This window comes from Oryctolagus cuniculus, chromosome 12 (genome assembly GCF_051225735.1).
Source record: "Oryctolagus cuniculus isolate XC-2025 breed Fujian yellow rabbit chromosome 12, ASM5122573v1, whole genome shotgun sequence".
Classification (NCBI taxonomy): Eukaryota; Metazoa; Chordata; class Mammalia; order Lagomorpha; family Leporidae; genus Oryctolagus; species Oryctolagus cuniculus.
In genome coordinates, this window is record NC_142878.1 from 111,798,634 (window position 1) to 111,815,301 (window position 16,668).

At 45.9% G+C, this 16,668-nt stretch overlaps 1 protein-coding gene across 8 annotated transcripts in view; it reads right to left on the reverse strand.

Annotated features, from left to right (window-relative positions):
* The window catches only part of LRRC49 (leucine rich repeat containing 49), a 177,831-nt gene that overhangs the window by 156,456 nt on the left and 4,707 nt on the right, over nucleotides 1-16,668 (reverse strand). For 3 of the 8 annotated variants that reach the window (XR_016217666.1, XM_002722084.6, XM_089309559.1), the window contains exons 3-6: nucleotides 15,556-15,643; nucleotides 11,454-11,651; nucleotides 11,018-11,120; nucleotides 6,821-7,024 (exon numbers count right to left, since the gene is read on the reverse strand). Coding sequence is in view for 6 of the 8 variants with exons in the window: in XM_002722084.6 (XP_002722130.2) it covers nucleotides 6,821-7,024; nucleotides 11,018-11,120; nucleotides 11,454-11,651; nucleotides 15,556-15,643 (593 nt within the window). In the remaining 2 variants the exon portion in view is untranslated. Of the gene's footprint in view, nucleotides 1-6,820; nucleotides 7,025-11,017; nucleotides 11,121-11,453; nucleotides 11,652-15,546; nucleotides 15,644-16,668 lie in introns of all 8 variants that reach the window. The other 5 variants (XM_017338043.4, XM_008249305.5, XM_089309548.1 and 2 more) reach the window with 5 other exon arrangements.

Genomic DNA, 16,668 nt, shown 5'->3' on the forward strand with positions numbered 1-16,668 from the left:
ACAATTTTTAGGAAGCAGTGTCACTAGGGAGAAAGACGGCTTCGATGTCACATCTTCAGAGAAGAGCAAGTCTACATCCAAGCCCTTCAGGACAAAACACATAGCTTTTCCCTCCCCTGAGGATACAACTCAACACCTTACTTCTGCCAAAAGAGCACTCAGCCTGGCCCTGACTCCACCGCCTGTGCTCCTACCGCCGGCTCTCAGGGCCTTCTTGCCACGTCTCCAGACCAGTTCATGTCTGCCCCAGTGTGCTTCCCCTGACATTTCACACGGCTCACACCTTCACACTATTCTCAGCCGGCTCAAGCGCTGCCCCCAGATGTCCCTGTCTAGAACAGCTCTCCCTTCCTGCCTCCACGACACTCCCCTTCCCGTGCTCGGACTTCACAGCGTTTATCATGCCTCCAAGTATGGATGCATGTGTCCACTGCTTTTACCATCTCTCTCGCCAAGAGGCGGACACGGACACGTTCTCTCTCTCGTCCTCAGCACCGACAGAGCACCAGGTAGACACCTAGTAGTTGGTTAATGAATGACAGAACACACAGTGCTTTTATGTCAGGATTATGTATCACTCAAATGAACTGCACGCCACCTAAGTGCTTTGTGTTAGGCCAGTTAGTTTATAGAACACTAGTTTTTATTTGTAAGTTCTGATTTGCCATTTTGTGACAAGCTAGACCTTTGTGACAAACTCTACTAACACAGAATTATACCTCTGCAATGCTCCCCTTTGTGGCCCCTCATGGCTGGGCTTGCCCATCGTCGCCCTCATTCCTGTCCCCCGTGGCTGTCCAGCTGCATCCACGTAACAAGGACAACCACTCTGACTTTCCACTGTCTGCTCCTACAGATCCTACTTAATTGCACGGCCATTAGTCAGTAGAGAGAAGGGGACAATCGCAAAAGGGACAAAAATATTGTGAATTTACAGGGCTGGCATTGTGGTTTAGCAGGTAAAACTGCCGTCTGCGATGTCGGCATCCCATGTGGGTGCCAGCACATGACCCAGCTGCTCCACATCCGATCCAGCTCCCTGCTAATATGCCTGGTAGGCAGCAGAAGATGGCCCAAGTGCTTGGGCCTCTGCATCCACGTGGGAGACCCAGTGGGGCTCCTGGCTCCTGGCTTCAACCTGGCTCAGCCCTGGCCACTGCAGCCACTTGGGGAGTGAACCAGAGAATGAAGGACATTTTTCTCCTTCTTTTTTTTTCTCTCTCATGCTTTCAAATAAATATATCTTTTTTAAAAAATGAAGAGTTTTACATAGATCTCCATCTATCACTACTTGTCACTGTTAACTGCCTCAAAGAACCAGGTCCTCCCTAAGTCTTTCCAGAACATGGATTAGCTCCTGAGAGGTCACAGTGTGATCACGGAATTCCTCCACCGGACCTCAGGCATCTGACAACACTGCCAAGTGAGGGGCTATAGCACCACTAACCAATCCAGCCCAATTTAATTTATGAAAATATCCAGCTGAGCCCACTAGCCCATCACTGCGCACTGCAGTTCTTCTCCTCCCCCTTTTCATAGACACACCAGCTGCCCCGAACACAGCCTCCTCAGCAGTCCTCTGCAAGCGTCACACTGGCAGGTCTCTACCCTCTGAACACCCCTACCTCACTCCATCCAGACCAGGACATCTGTCTACGCTCGCTGGAGTCCTTCACCAGCCTCCATCCAGAGCCAGGCACGCACCGTGTCCTGCCCCCACCGAATCCCTCCAACTGCTAGGCTAATAGCTAAACCAGAGGGGAGAACAGGCAAAACTGTCAACAAAATTATTCTTCTGTCTACTCTTCTCTTGAAACACCTCAAACAGTTGGAGAAAATGAGTCTCCTAATGAGAAGGCTCAGGACACAGCCATGCTTTCTTTCTTTCTTTTTTTTTTTTTTTTTTTTTTAAGATTTATGTATTTATTTGAAAGGCAGAGTTACAGAGAGGCAGAAGCAGAGGCAGAGAGAGAGAGAGAGAAAGATAGAGAGAGAGAAGTCTTCCATCCACTGGTTCACTCCCCAGATGATCACAAAGGCAGGAGCTGGGCTGATCCGAAGCCAGGAGCCAGGAGCTTCTTCCGGGTCTCCCACGTGGGTGCAGGGGCCCAAGGACTTGGGCCATCTTCTGCTGCTTTCCCAGGCCATAGCAGAGAGCTGGATTGAAGTGGAGCAGCTGAGACTTGAACCGGAGCTCATATGGGATGGCGGCGCTGCAGACTGGGGTTTTAACCCACTGCACCCAGCGCTGGCCCACAGCCATGCTTTCTAGTAGCTACCTGACCTCACAGCTAGTTGAGAAGCCTTTGATGCAGTTACTTTATACTCCCGGATCCCATTCCTCAGAATAGCGGCTCCCAAACCTGCCTGTGCAGCAGACTCACCTGGAGAGCTTGCTGAAACACTGCCAGCCTCTCTCACCCTCCTCTGAACGGGCTTGGCCATCCCCTGCCTCCTATGTTACTGAGTTAATTCAAACCTTGGTCTGTGACTTCTATCCATTGGTCTTAGAAACATACTATTTTAACATTTTGAAACGTCACAGAAACTTCCAGGCGCCATAAGCACATCTTCCCACAGAACTCCAGCAATCGGTGTGACAAGCATGCCCTGAGCTTGGACTTACGGTGACGTTATCACTCTCGCTTCTGATTGCCCAAACAGGAAGACAGTAAGCAACGTGCTCGGCACCTGAGATGAACAGATTCAACTCCAAAGAATTCAGAGGCACAGGAAGGCAGCAGCTGCCCCAGGAGGCCACTGGCCAGATAAGGCATTGGGGTGAGGAATCTGAGAACCCTAACCAGGTGCCAGGTGGCTGAAGATTTTTACAGAAGCACCAGTATGACCTGAAAGGCTCTTCAAGTCCTCCCACTGAACAGAAACTGAAGCAGGGAAGGAACAGGCTCACTCGGCACCTTCTGACCCCGAGGGGTGTATCACAGCCTCTCTGCAGGACCCCACCACAGGACTCTGGGCTTTTCAGGTGTCAGAGACAAAACCGCAAGTGGAATGTCAAGGAGTCAAAAGAGAGGAACAGAGAATCTCAGCGTCTGGCAAAGCTTTGCATCTACACTACTGAGTGACACAAAAAAATGCAGAGAACTTCTATTTACTAGTCTGCGGTCCTAAGCACTCCAGAAAGTCTGGGAGGATGATCAGGGGGTCGTGAAGGCAGAAAAATTAAAGGGCAAAATTTCCACAGCAAGGTGGTGTTGGGGTTCTTTGGGGGCAACACAAACCAGACAGAGAATCTGAGTAGGGATTTTCTGGCTTTGGAGCAGAACTCTTTGTTGGGACTGCCTGAACACAAACACATGTGGTTGCCCTGGATTCCACACATGATTCCACTGCCTCGAGCGAAGAGATGGCTCAGGACTCTGCAATGTAAGAGGAAGATGTCCTTCTGGACTTGGCCAGCAGGGGGCAACAGGTGGTGAAGATATTTTATAAATATTTGAGGATTGTGCAATTTGGGAAATGTGGAAAGTTATCTTCTGACTCATTTTCCTTTTAAGAATGCAAACAGTGCTAGAACTGTGAAAATCTGCTTTCTTCATGTGAAATGTAAAATACGACCAAAATCAAACAATCACAAAAGATGGAGGAGTGGAAGTAGGAAGAAGAGATGACATTGGACTTTTCTGACTTTACCCAGATCAGGACAAAGTAGAGGGGCATTAGGTCCCTTGGAAATGGAATAACAAAGAAATGATAAATAAAATCAGAGAGTCAGATAAACTGCTGTTTTCATGGAATAGAATACTTAAAAAATATTCTTGAGAAGCCAAAAAAACTGAAAAGTAGAAGCAGCACAAAAAAAATAGATGGAAAGATAATTTAAAACAGCAGGAACTAGGATCAGTTCCTAGATACTATGTTCACAAAAACCAGAGATGATGCAAAATTATCACTACAAGACATGAAACTCAAGGCCTGAAAGAAGGGCGGAGGGGCAGTGGCGCTACAGCATAACCAACAACTCTGAGGACTGGAAACTAGGAAAGTCTCCTCTGGAGAAGCAACAGGAGGCATCCAGAAGGCAACGCCATAAACGTAGGAAAAGCTAATTTCCCTCCTCCTCTACCCCCTGAATGGCTCTGTGACGACTCCTCCTGTGTATAGCAAACACTGCAGAGATCACTTTGCCTCTCATTTCTTCATCTGTGAAACAAGAGCTGACTGCTGACGTCACTTTAGGCTGGAACACTCCAAGATTCCGTAACACCTAGACTTCCTCACTCTACCTGGCGCTTCCCTCAGCACTTGAGCTAACTGCAGATGAGAAGCAACACCGGTGGAAACCTTCAGAGGAACCACAGACAAGAGCCCACAACACTGGGACCACTGGTGTCACCTGCCATACCAGCATCCCAATGGGTGTGAGTTCAAGTCCTGGCTGTTCCACTTCTGATCCAGCTCCCTGCTCACGTACCTGGGAAAGCAACAGAAGATGCCCAAGTACCTGAGCCCTTGTCATCCACCTGGGAGACCTGGATGGAGTTCCAGGCTCCTGACTTCAACTTAGCCCAGAACTGGCCACCGTGGCCATTTGGGGAGTGAACCAGCAGATGGAAGATCTCCCCACCACTACCATCACCACTGTAACTCTGCCTTTCAAATAAATAAATAAACCTTAAAAAACAAATAGAGCCCAGAACCCTAGGACACCACCTTGAAAAATCATCTGAGGGCAATGGAAACAGGAGCCCAGAACACAGCACCTTGGTGTACTGCACCATCCAAGCTGAGGAGGACTGGAAAAATCGCAGGAGCAGGAAGATGGCCCTCTGACCACCTCCCACCTTTCCCCTCTCAGGCCACAAAAAGAACTCTCTGCCCTGAAAGTAGATTCCAGGACCCTCATTTAGAAGAGGTCCAGCCTAACACCAAGAGGAAAGGCATGCAGACACACAGAGACACCAAGAAGGCACAGGACAATAGCTGCCCACCATCAGATCTTACTCCCTCTTGTCCAATCGCCTCTGCACCGCCACCCACTCATCATCAAGCCGAGGCTTACAAATACCATTTCCGCCATCTCTCTGGTCTCCACCGCTTAGAGCTTCTGCATGGTGTAAAATTTAAAGTAAGTACATTTGTTCTGCTTTTCTCTCTCATCGGTGTCAGCTGTGAATCTCAAGATGGGTGGAGAAAAGACGTTCCCTTTTTTTCCCCATCAGAGGTGATCGATGCAAGCCCCACCTCGAGGGCTATGAGGCAGAAGGGAGAGGGGAACCCAGCCAGGAGCAATGCTGTATGTCAGCACCGACGACTGATCATCTAGAACTCACCCTGGATACTGCTTCACAGTCCTCCGTGCTCATCGCAGAAGCTACAGGACAAAAACGTGTGACTAAATACCAAGAAAACAAGTCACACTGGAAGCAGATGTAAGCAATGGGGAGTTCCCACAGGGTGTACCGTGACACACACCGGAACACTACTGAGGAGGGTGTCACAGGCACACAGGAGAATCCCAGCGAGGCACACAGCCTGCAGTGAATGCACACGCTTAAAACCTGTCCAAGGAAGCACAGAGGCCAAAGGCTGCTGTTTGCTTCCCTTTAAGGTAGGCACTGGACAATGACGGCTACAAAATACACTCCACACACGTGATCTGGTTTGAAAAACGGTCAGCCTGAATCTCATGAAACAAAGTAGAACTGAATCCTTTCTATTGAAACCACCATCTTCTAGTAATTTCCCAAGACGAGGAACACAAAGGGAGAAGGGAGGGACCCGGTCGGGGTTTGCTGGGCCTTTTAGAAACATGGAGTTGTTCCTTTGGCCACATATGTGCACGTCTACAAGAAAGGGGACACTATAGACATCAAGGGAATGGTGCCATTCAAAAAGGAGTGCCCCGTAAACGTGACCTTGGCAGAACTGCAGAGTCCAGAATACCACCCAGCGTGCTGATGGCACCGTTGTAAACAAACCAGTTAACGGCAAGATTCTTGCCAAGAGAATTAATGTGCACACTGAGCATATTAAATACTCTAAGAGCCAAGATAGCTTCCTGAAAAATGACCAGAAAATCAAGGAAGCCAGAGAGAAAACTCCCTGTGTTCAACTGAAGCCCTGTCTGCTCCACCCAGTGAGGCCCACATTGTCAGAACCCAGAGAAAACAGCAGGAACAGCTGGCACCGTTCCCTAAGAAATCAGGGCGTAGTGAATGTAAAAGTAAATCAATACAGAACCAACCTCTGGACTATACAACCAATCTCTGGACTACACAAATGCTTCTTAATTGAGTCAGAAGTGTGATGTCCTGTCCTCCAAATAAATCTTTAAGTTTTTAAAAAAGTACAACTGAGGCTTGATGCATTCAAATCATCTTTCAAAAATGCTAGTCCATGGGGCCCGTGCTGTGGTACAGGGGGTTAATCCTCCACCTGAGACGCCGGCATCCCATGTGTGTGCCAGCTCTAGTTCCAGCTGCTCCCCTTCCGATCCAGCTCTCTGCTCCAGCCTGGGAAAGTAGTAGAAGATGGCCTAAGTCCTTGGGCCCCTGCACCCATGTGGGAGAGCAGGAAGAAGCTCCTGGTTCCTGACTCTGGATCGGCCCAGTTCCAGCCGATGCAGCCATTTGAGGAGTGAGCCAGCAGATGGAAGACCTTTCTCTCTGTCTCTCCCTCTCACTGTCTGTAACTCTACCTCTCAAATAAATAAAAAAAAATCTTTAAAAAAAAAAATGCTAGTCAATTAGTTTCTTAGGTGCTACTGAGTTCTAGGTTGCCATGAAAACATCCCGGGGTTCAACATTATTCCACGCGTGGCATCAGGCTGCAGACAATCCTGCCCTACACAGAATACCTGTTTTTCCCCAACAGAAGGACACGGAGGGATCGCAGAGTAGAAAGTCCACTAATTTCTTCAATCTGGTTATCATATAAATCCAAGAAGATCAGCCTCTGCAGATTAGAAAGATTCTGGATCCGAGTTATAAAATTATGTTGAAAGTTCAACAGACGAAGGTGTTCTTCCCCATTGATGATAGGACACACAGTCAACTTTTGCCTAGAAGAAATTTCTAGAGGTTAGTAAGGTTGAGTCAGCAGCCCACCTCCTCTTATGAATACTGTTATTACTATCTCTCTGTGCCCATGCTGGGGGCAGAAAATGCTACACTGGACCACTTTTAGCCCCTGTGAACTGAATGACTTGTATTTCACCGCAAGTCATTCGCAAAAAAAAAAAAAAAAAAAAAAAAAAAAAGCCGAGACTTATTAAAATTAGATATCATTGTGTTTTTAAAAATTCAAAATCAGTTATTTTATATAAAACTGACTTTAATATCAGAAAACTTTCCATGCAACTGCCCTCTGTGACAGGTGTGGATGGCTGGATCACACCACACAACCAGAGAAATGCTCTTGGCTTCAATCCATCAAAGTAAAGGCTATCCTGCAACACAGCAGAGCAAAGCCATGTGGAACCACAGACCCTCGGGCTGGGGGTGTCTTTGAAAAAGCAACACACTCAGCTATCTCTTGCGTGCTTTGAGGGGTACACTAATCCTGACATGCATTAATGGCTGTGTGGCCCTCACTGAGCGTTTCTCCAGGTTTACACGTTCCACACTAGCTTTCAACTCTGCAAGACATCTACAGTGCTGCAGGGCACTGAAACACTTAGAGGGAGAAAGATTGGATGAAACCTTAGCAATATGTGCCTTTCGCTATCCTTAAAGCAGTAAGCCTCTGTTATGCAAAAAGCTACATGTGTTGCATACGAAGCAAAAAAGTGCAGAGCCCTTTGAGAATTCTACTAGTGTATATATGGCCAGACAGGACATATTCAGCAATTCTACTCTGAGAAGTTCAAAGGGATCATCAGGAGAAATACAGCCCCATCTAATGTGAACGATCAGGCTGATGAGGAACATTTTCTTTCAGTAAAAATCATACTAATGTAATGTTGTAAAAAAAAATAAATAAACCAGGGGCTGGCATTGTGCACAGCGGGTTAAGTAACCCCTGAGGTATCGGGGCATCAGTTAGAGTGCCAGCTACTCAGCTGCTGATCCAGCTTCCCGCTAATGTGCCTGGGAGAGAGGCAAGTGCTTGGGTTCCTGCCTCCATGGGGAAGAGCACAGTGGAGTTCCTGGCTCCTGGGGTTAGCCTGGTCCAGACATGGCTGTTGGGGTGATTTGGGGAGTGACCCAGAAGACAGAAAATATCTCTGTCTTTCTCTGTCCTTCCCCCACCTCTGTCACTCTGCCTTTCAAATAAATAAATAAATCTTTTTAAAAAAATAAGTAAATAGGGGCTGGAGTTATGGCATAGCAGGTAAAGGTGCCATTTGCAATACTGGCATCCTATACGGGTGTCAGCTGGTGTTCCAGCTGCTCCACTTCCAACCCAGCTCCCTGCTAATGTACCTGAGAAAAGCAGAAGTCGGCCCAAGTACTTGGGCCCCCACCACCCATGTGGGAAACCCTGATGAAGTTACTGGCTCTTGATTTTGCCCTGGCCCAGCCCAGCCATTGTGGCCATCTGGGGAGTGAGCTAGTAGATAGAAGATCGTTCTCTCTCTCTCTCTCTCTGTCTTTCCCTCTCACTCTATAACTCTTTCAAATAAATACATAAAATCTTTTAAAAATAAATATTTTAAAAATAAACCAAAGTGTTACAAATACAAAACTATGGAAGTGATCAGAATCCTTCCTGTAACAAAAAAAAAATTAGCAGAAAAGTTAACTGAATGTTAATAGTCGACAAATGTAACATTTAAAAATATAGACACTGGTTTAAAACAGAAGAAAAGTAAAAAATATCAGGCAACAGTTTAAATATTTTTATATGTGGTTAATACTTACAATTTACTGCCTACATTCAATTACATGACCAGAGTTGGTACTTGTGGTTTATAAAGTGTAAAATGATCTAATTTCCCACGCTTCACTCTTCTCTGTATCTCACACTTCCTGATGTGCCCCAACATTGACGTCATCCAGTTCTTAAGTCGGCCACCACTAAGAAAGGAAAACTCCAGGCAATCCCTGGCAGAGCTGCTAGAGCTGGGAAGTCCACTTTCCTGGACTGCAAACCAGCGGCTAAGTCCCAGCTCCAAGGTCCGCCTGTGCACCCCTTAACTCCACAAATCCCTGTCACTCCATGAAAAGCAGAGACACACACGCGGTAAGCAGCGCCCAGCACACTCGAGGCCGCGCCTCCTCCTGCTGCTGACACATTTGATGTAGCGCACTTCTTGCTGCTGACAGCCTCCTCCCTGCTTCTCCAGGCCTGTCTGTCTGAGCTCCCAACAGGGCCTCAGCTTCCCTCTTCCAAGTGCCAGCACTTCTTCTCGGGGCTGCACTCCACTCCTGAGCCAGGAGGCTCCTGGCGATGAAGCTGCCCAGCACGGCAGATCTCTGGAAGCCCCTGCTGGTATCCACTGGCTCTCACAGAAGGACCCCTGAGAGTCAGTCCCATGCTGCTAACCCAACTTTACTGTACATGCTGGTTGTGGTCAAACCAAGCTTTTGGCATTTTGGTGACTCTCCCCCGTCCTGATTTTCAAAACACACAAGTCTCCACCTGTTCATAATGTGTTTCTCAAGCCCAGAGGCCCATGATGCCCGAGACCCGTCTTCATAACCCCCCGAGTCACCTCCTCCAGCTGCAACAGAAGTGCCGAGTACATTATGTCAGTCTGTACAAACACTGGCCCCTGCTAACATCAAGGAACATGCAACAGAGGGCTGGACTTTTACAGATCCTAAGAAAAATGATCACAAACCTCCTCAAGACATCAAAATGATATTAATAAAGGTATATTAGACAGCATCAGAATCTCACAGGCCTCCATCCTGCAAAGATACCAGGAAAGCTACTGGCCTTTGCTGTTACTTTGCCTGCAAAGTGACATGTTAGAGGCTCCAGAGAGCTGTCTCCCAGCTGCAAACACAGATGGGCCCCTGCCCCTCGTGATCAGATGTGCATGCGAGGCTAAAGGGAAATGCAGCAGATATGTGTTCTCTGCGGACTACACGGGGGATTGGGATCCTTCACCCACCATTCTGTTATGGATACCTTCTTAGATTCAATGAAGAAACTCAAATTTTTTTTTATTAAGAGCTTATTTTGTACCAGGCTTTGTGCTAGATGCCAAGGATACAGAACGGAACCAAAATTCCTGTGCGTGTGCAGATCACATCCTAACAGGAGGAGACAAACGAGAAACAGCAGGTGAATATTCACAGGTTAGAGGTGCTGAGTGCTCAGGAGGGCCGGGGACGGCCAGGCAGGAAGGGCTGCGGTCTTGTTTCTCCAGGGCAGCTGGAGCAAGCCATCCCTGGGATGAGAACGGAGTGAAGACCTGTAGGCGGTGAGGCAGTGTAGAGGAGCAGCCTCCTGGGAGGGGAGCAGCGGGGAGGCAGGCATGGCTGGAGCACAGGGAGCCCGGGAGGCATGAGGCCAGCGGAGCCAGCTGGGCAGGCCCAGGACGCCGTGTGAGGACTGCAAGCACACAGCTTGCTCTATCCTATGCCCATGGGAGGATAAACAAACAAAACTGGTTAAGAACTGATTCTGGGCCGGCACCGTGGCTCACTCGGCTAATCCTCTGCCTGTGGTGCTGGTACCCAGGGGTTCTAGTCCTGGTTGGGGCGCCAGGTACTAGTCCCGGTTGCTCCTCTTCCAGGCCAGCTCCCTGCTGTGGCCTGGGAGTGCAGTGGAGGATGACCCAAGTGCTTGGGCCCTGCACCCCATGGGAGACCAGGATAAGCACCTGGCTCCTGGCTTCGGATCAGCATAGTTCCGGCTGTAGTGGCCATTTGGGGGGTGAACCACCAGAAGGAAGACCTTTCTCTCTGTCTGTCTCTCTCTCTAACTCTGTCTGGCAAAAATAAAATAAAAATAAAATAAACAAAAAACACACCTGATTCTGTGTAGGTACGAGAAGCAGACGGCGGGGACACAGGAGGCAGGGAGGAGACTTTCCCGCCTTCCCACCCTTGTATCGCTTCTGTGTATTACCTAGTCAGCAACTGAGAAGAACCATCCTCACCTTTCTAGGGTCAGCCTATCTGAATAAAGAACCTTCTCTTCAGAAGGACGGTGGAGAACAGGAAACGACGGCATGGAGGAGCTCACCAGGTTAATGTGGTCACCTGCGGAAAATGACAGGCAAGTTACCCCAGTCGGAAAAACCCTTAACATGCTGACATTAAAGCCACCTGCTTGGAAAACTGTGGCACCTACAAACATCTCCTCTAGGAGTACAGTTTCCAAAGCCCTCCACATCTGAAACTAATTCCTCAACACTGCTTTGCTGCTTTCCTCCTCCAACCTGAACTAGGTGTTCTGAGTACGCCAAGTCATCTTGCCCTCGCTTAGACTGGCTGAGAGTGGAAGGTTATGCTGGTTCTGTCTCGATTCCTTTAGAACGGGAACTCCTAACACTAAATCCTCACTGTCCTGTCGCTGAGATAGCCCCTCATTACCAGACACATTGGGGCCAGCGCTATGACAGCCCTGCCGGATCCTGGCCTTGGAAGGTGTCTGCGTGGAAGAATCTCCGAATGCTGACAAGGAGCTCGTAGCAGTTTTCACGTCCAGCCCACACAGTTCTGTCACGTTTGTTGTGGATGAGATGTATGATGATTTGCTACGAGCCGAAGGGCTTATTATTCTTCCATCTCCTTCAAAATATCAAAAAGTTGATCACAAGGCTACACAATACATGATTTTGCTACAGGAAATATGTGAAAAGCAGATGTTTAGCTACTAATGGTAAACAACATTGCAAAGACAACAAAGTGGTTACCTGGTAACCTTTTAACTAGGGTCCACAGGGGATATGGCACCCCATGAGATTCACATGTTGTTGATTAGATGGTGTACCAGGCAAACATATATGAAATTAACTTAACAAACAAAGTGGAACAATGTGTCAAAACACAGGTTAAAAAAGCATACCTATTGGTATGTTTGTATATAAGTGTATCTGGTTACTTAACACTTAATGAAAATGGTTACAGATGGGTTTAGGGGAGGTGGATATTAGGATAGATTCTAAAGAACTAGAAGAGAGAAGGTGGTCAAGAAGAAATGAATTTCCAGAAATGAGGTAAGATTTGAGTGACAGTTTGAATACCAGTGAGAATCTACCGTATTTCCCCTAGAGAGAGAACATCTGCTTAACGCAGCAGCCGACGCCCAAGTGCTTGATGTGAGCAACTCATAGGAAATAAAACCTGAGCCCACCACAGAAATGTCTGCTTAAACTAATCAGTAGGGTAAAGAGATAAAAACCAAATCGAGGAAGCTAACAACTCTTTGGTAGGCCATCACACAAAATGATGACAACTTGGTTTCACATTCTATATGGAGTGTATTTAAAGCTATAATATAGCAGTGGATTTGCTAGCTTCTTTAGGTCTGCAAGGCATAAACCAAAGTATCCCACATGTAATTTCCTGAACAACATAATCAATTATCACAGCCCACTTTTCTGAGTATCATGAACTATCAAGACAATGAATAACAATACTCCGTATGTAAGAATCATGCTCACCAAAGAATAGTTCTCATAAAATGACCACTTCCCAGCAGGACACTCAAGAAGGCAAGACTTAATAAATAAATTTGGAAATCAAAAGTCAGATGATTAAAACTAAACAAAAACTAATCCAGAGATTAACTAATTTAAGAAAACTATTCAGCTAAGGATGGTAAAGGAAAAACTCCAAACAATAAATACCTTGATTTTTCTTCTTAGCATTAGCATAAGGTTTTTTGAATTATTTTGTTACAAATTCAACCCAATCCTCAACTCAAGAGTCAGACTTAACTTTTATGATGTGGATTACAGAGATAATAATTAAAGAGTAAATATCACTTTAAGTCAGTGATTAAAGGAATTTTATCCTCACATTTTTCAACTCCAAGCATACACAGAACTCATAATCTCTATCAGTACCAATGATCTTACTTTTATCATCAGTCTGATACACACCTTACATTAAATAGCAGGAGACATGAATGATAAGGTAGAAATACCTTAAAATCCACAATGTCCTCTGACTGAGAACCAGAAGCACCTGTGCTTAAAACAGCCACATATATATGTGGGACTATAAACTATATCACTATGTACTTACCAAATAGCTAGCCTTGTCTTCCCAATTAAATGTCTAAACTCCATGAAGGAGAGACCTTATTTAACATTCTTTATATTATTGATAGGATCTAAATTCAGTAGACCATCAGCAGATAACTTGCTTTCCCAGTATACTGGTACTTAATTAAAAATCTACTTTGTGTTACCATAAATTCTTGATTTTTACTATTAAAATGCTAAATGAGGCTGGCGCCGTGGCTCACTAGGCTAATCCTCTGCCTGCAGCGCTGGCATCCCATATGGGCACCGAATTCTAGTCCCGGTTGCTCCTCTTCCAGGCCAGCTCTCTGCTGTGGCCCAGGAGAGCAGTGGAAGAGGGCCCAAGTGCTTGGGTGCCTGCACCCGTGTGGGAGACCAGGAAGTGGCACCTGGCTCCTGGCTTCGGATCAGCATAGTTCCGGCTATAGCGGCCATTTTGGGGGTGAACCAATGGAAGAAAGACCTTTCTCTCTGTCTGTCTCTCTCTCACTGTCTGACTCTATCTGTCAAAATAAAAAAAAAAATGCTGAATGATTTTCTTCATAAGGATTTCATAAGCATTTTCATAAGAAGCATAATACTTGACAGTTGGTAAGAATGTTCACTGGCCGGCGCCGCAGCTCACTAGGCTAATCCTCCGCCTTGCGGCGCCGGCACACGGGGTTCTAGTCCCAGTCGGGGTGCCGGATTCTATCCCGGTTGCCCCTCTTCCAGCCCAGCTCTCTGCTGTGGCCAGGGAGTGCAGTGGAGGATGGCCCAAGTGCTTGGGCCCTGCACCCACGTGGGAGACCAGGAGAAGCACCTGGCTCCCAGTTTCGGATCAGCGTGGTGCGCCGGCCGCAGCAGCCATTGGAGGGTGAACCAATGGAAAAGGAAGACCTTTCTCTCTGTCTCTCTCTCTCACTGTCCACTCTGCCTGTCAAAAATAAAAAAAATAATGTTCACTGTACTACACCCTAGATACAAGAACGGATGATTGGATGGATAGAAGGATGGATGGAGAGCTACCCAGCTATGTAGCTAGTTATCTGGCTGGCTGACTTGTTAGTTAGATCCATGGGTGGATAGACAGACAGATAGGTGTGTGGGTGGATGTATGAATGGATGAGTAGATAGACACATGGGTGGATAGATGAATATATGGGAAGATGGACACACAGGCATTGTATATATGAGCATACTTCAAAAAGCTCAGAGAAGGAGCCAGTGTTGTGGTGTAGCTGGTTAAGCCTCCACCTGTGACACCAGCATCCCATATGGGTGTTGGTTTGAGCCCCAGCAACCCCACTTCCAATCCAGTTCCCTACTAATGCACCTGGGAAGGCAGCAGAAGATGGCCCTAGTGCTTGGGCCCTGCATCTAAGTGGAAGACCCAGAAGAAGATTTGGACTCCTGGCTTTGGCCTGGCACAGCCCTGACCATTGCAGCCATTTGGGGAGTGAACCAGCTGATGGAAGATTTCTCTTTCTCCCCCTCCCTCTGTCTTACAAATAAATAAAAAATAAATCTTAAAGTTCACAGAAAATAGATTTAAAAGATAAGCTTGTTTTGGTGCAAAGGAATATGAAATTCATGCATATGAGGGCTCTTCAAAAAAAGATTATGGAAAATCTGTATTATGTAAAACTAAGCATGGATTTCAAGTTTGCTTGCAGCAAAATGAACATCATTTAATTCCATTTTTCTACAATCTCTTTGAAGCACCCTGCTCTGTGTCTACCTATCTCATCTTTGGGATTGTTTTGGTTACCAAAATTCTGATTCTAGATCTTCCATGGATATATCATGATTTTAAATGCCAAGCATGACGAGTATCTACACACATTTCTAAGGTTTTTAATTAAGGCATTTAATCAATCAATTTCAGGTTAACTGCAACTTCATTGTACTGTACTCCCTGGAATATCTGGCCCATTAAAAAGCCTCAAGAATAGAGGGGTGAGCTCTTCACACTAGCTCAGAAACCCTACAAGGAACCACACATCAGGCTTTAGACAAACTAGCTGAAACAATGCATCCCAAAGTTGAAGGCCTGTAATACGAAGTGTCTGTGACTGTAGGCCATGGTCAATGGAGAGACTGCTTCTTTTCTACGCCCGACTAGTCTTCGCCTTGTGTCCTTATGTCCTTACTTACTCTTAAACTCACTCATGAGCCAGTTCTCCTAGCTTTAATAAATATCTGGAAAACTCCTTCCCCATTTTCTACGCATAGCCCACCCTCATGCTAAAATAACCAACTTTTTTTTTCTGTATTAGAAATGATTTACTATGTAATGTTCATAAGGCCAATTCTAATACAAATTAATTCCAAACCAATTTGATAACCAATGAAATATTTCACTTTTAATTCACGTTTATTTGTATCTAGTGATCAATAATATTCAAGAATTATTATTACTCAAAGAAGATGAACCATATTTGATCTCTACTCACTGACAATACCTTGCCTACTTGAGTAGTTTCTTTCAAGGTCATGTTGTAAGAGTCTACCAGGGAACGATGGTGTTTCTCTATTTAGCTTGAATTCAACCTGAAAAACATCATTTTAAAAAAATTTTGGAAAAAAAACCTAGTGGCGAGTAATGAAGATAATTATAAACCAGCACACAATAACGGATACATCCTACAACATGAACGAGCCTTGAAAACACCAGGCTAAATGAAAGAAGCCCAACACAAAAGGCTGCATACTGCACAACTCCATCTATATGGAACACTCAGAGAGAAATCCAGAGAGACAGAAAAAGCAAACTAAGAAGGAAAAGAAAGAAAAAGTGCATTTGTGGCTTTGGGGGTTTGCCCACCTAATGGGTATTTTCCTTTGGATGAAAAAGTTCTGGCAAGAGATAGAGGTCACGACCACACCACACTTGAATGTATTGAATGCCCTGAACTGCATGCTGTAAGTGGTTTAATGGCAGACCTTATGTTATGTCTACTTTGTGACACGCAAAATCAAGTTCGTGAGGTCACTGGAAAGGAAGCTCCAGTCTGAGAAACTTCCGATCGTCTGCACCCTTTCCACAAATACAATGATTACAAGAATGATTTCTCCAAAATGCACACAATACAAACTAATTGCTGCTGAAAAAAATGCTACTTTCTTCATTAGAATTCTTTTATAACATAATAAAATTGTATATTTAAACGTCCCAAGAAGGGCTTTCACTAAATTCATTTTAAGTAATTATTTGGTAAGAAGATTGAGGAAAAACAATAAGAAAACAACCTCTTACAATTAGAAAACAATCTAAATATGTATTTTTAAAAGTTTATTTTATTTATTTGAAAGACAGAATTACAGAGAGAGGTAGAGACAGAGAGAGAGGTCCTCCATCCACTGGTTCACTCCCCAGATGGTTGCAACAGCCGGAGCTGCACCAATCTGAAGCCAGGAGCCAGTAGCCTCCCATGCGAGTGCAGAGGCCCAAGGACTTGGGCCATCTTCCACCGCCCTCCCAGGCCACAGCAGAGAACTGGATCAGAAGAGGAGCAGCTGGGATTAGAACCCATGCCCATATGGGATGGCAGCACCTCAGGCCAGGGCTTCAGCCA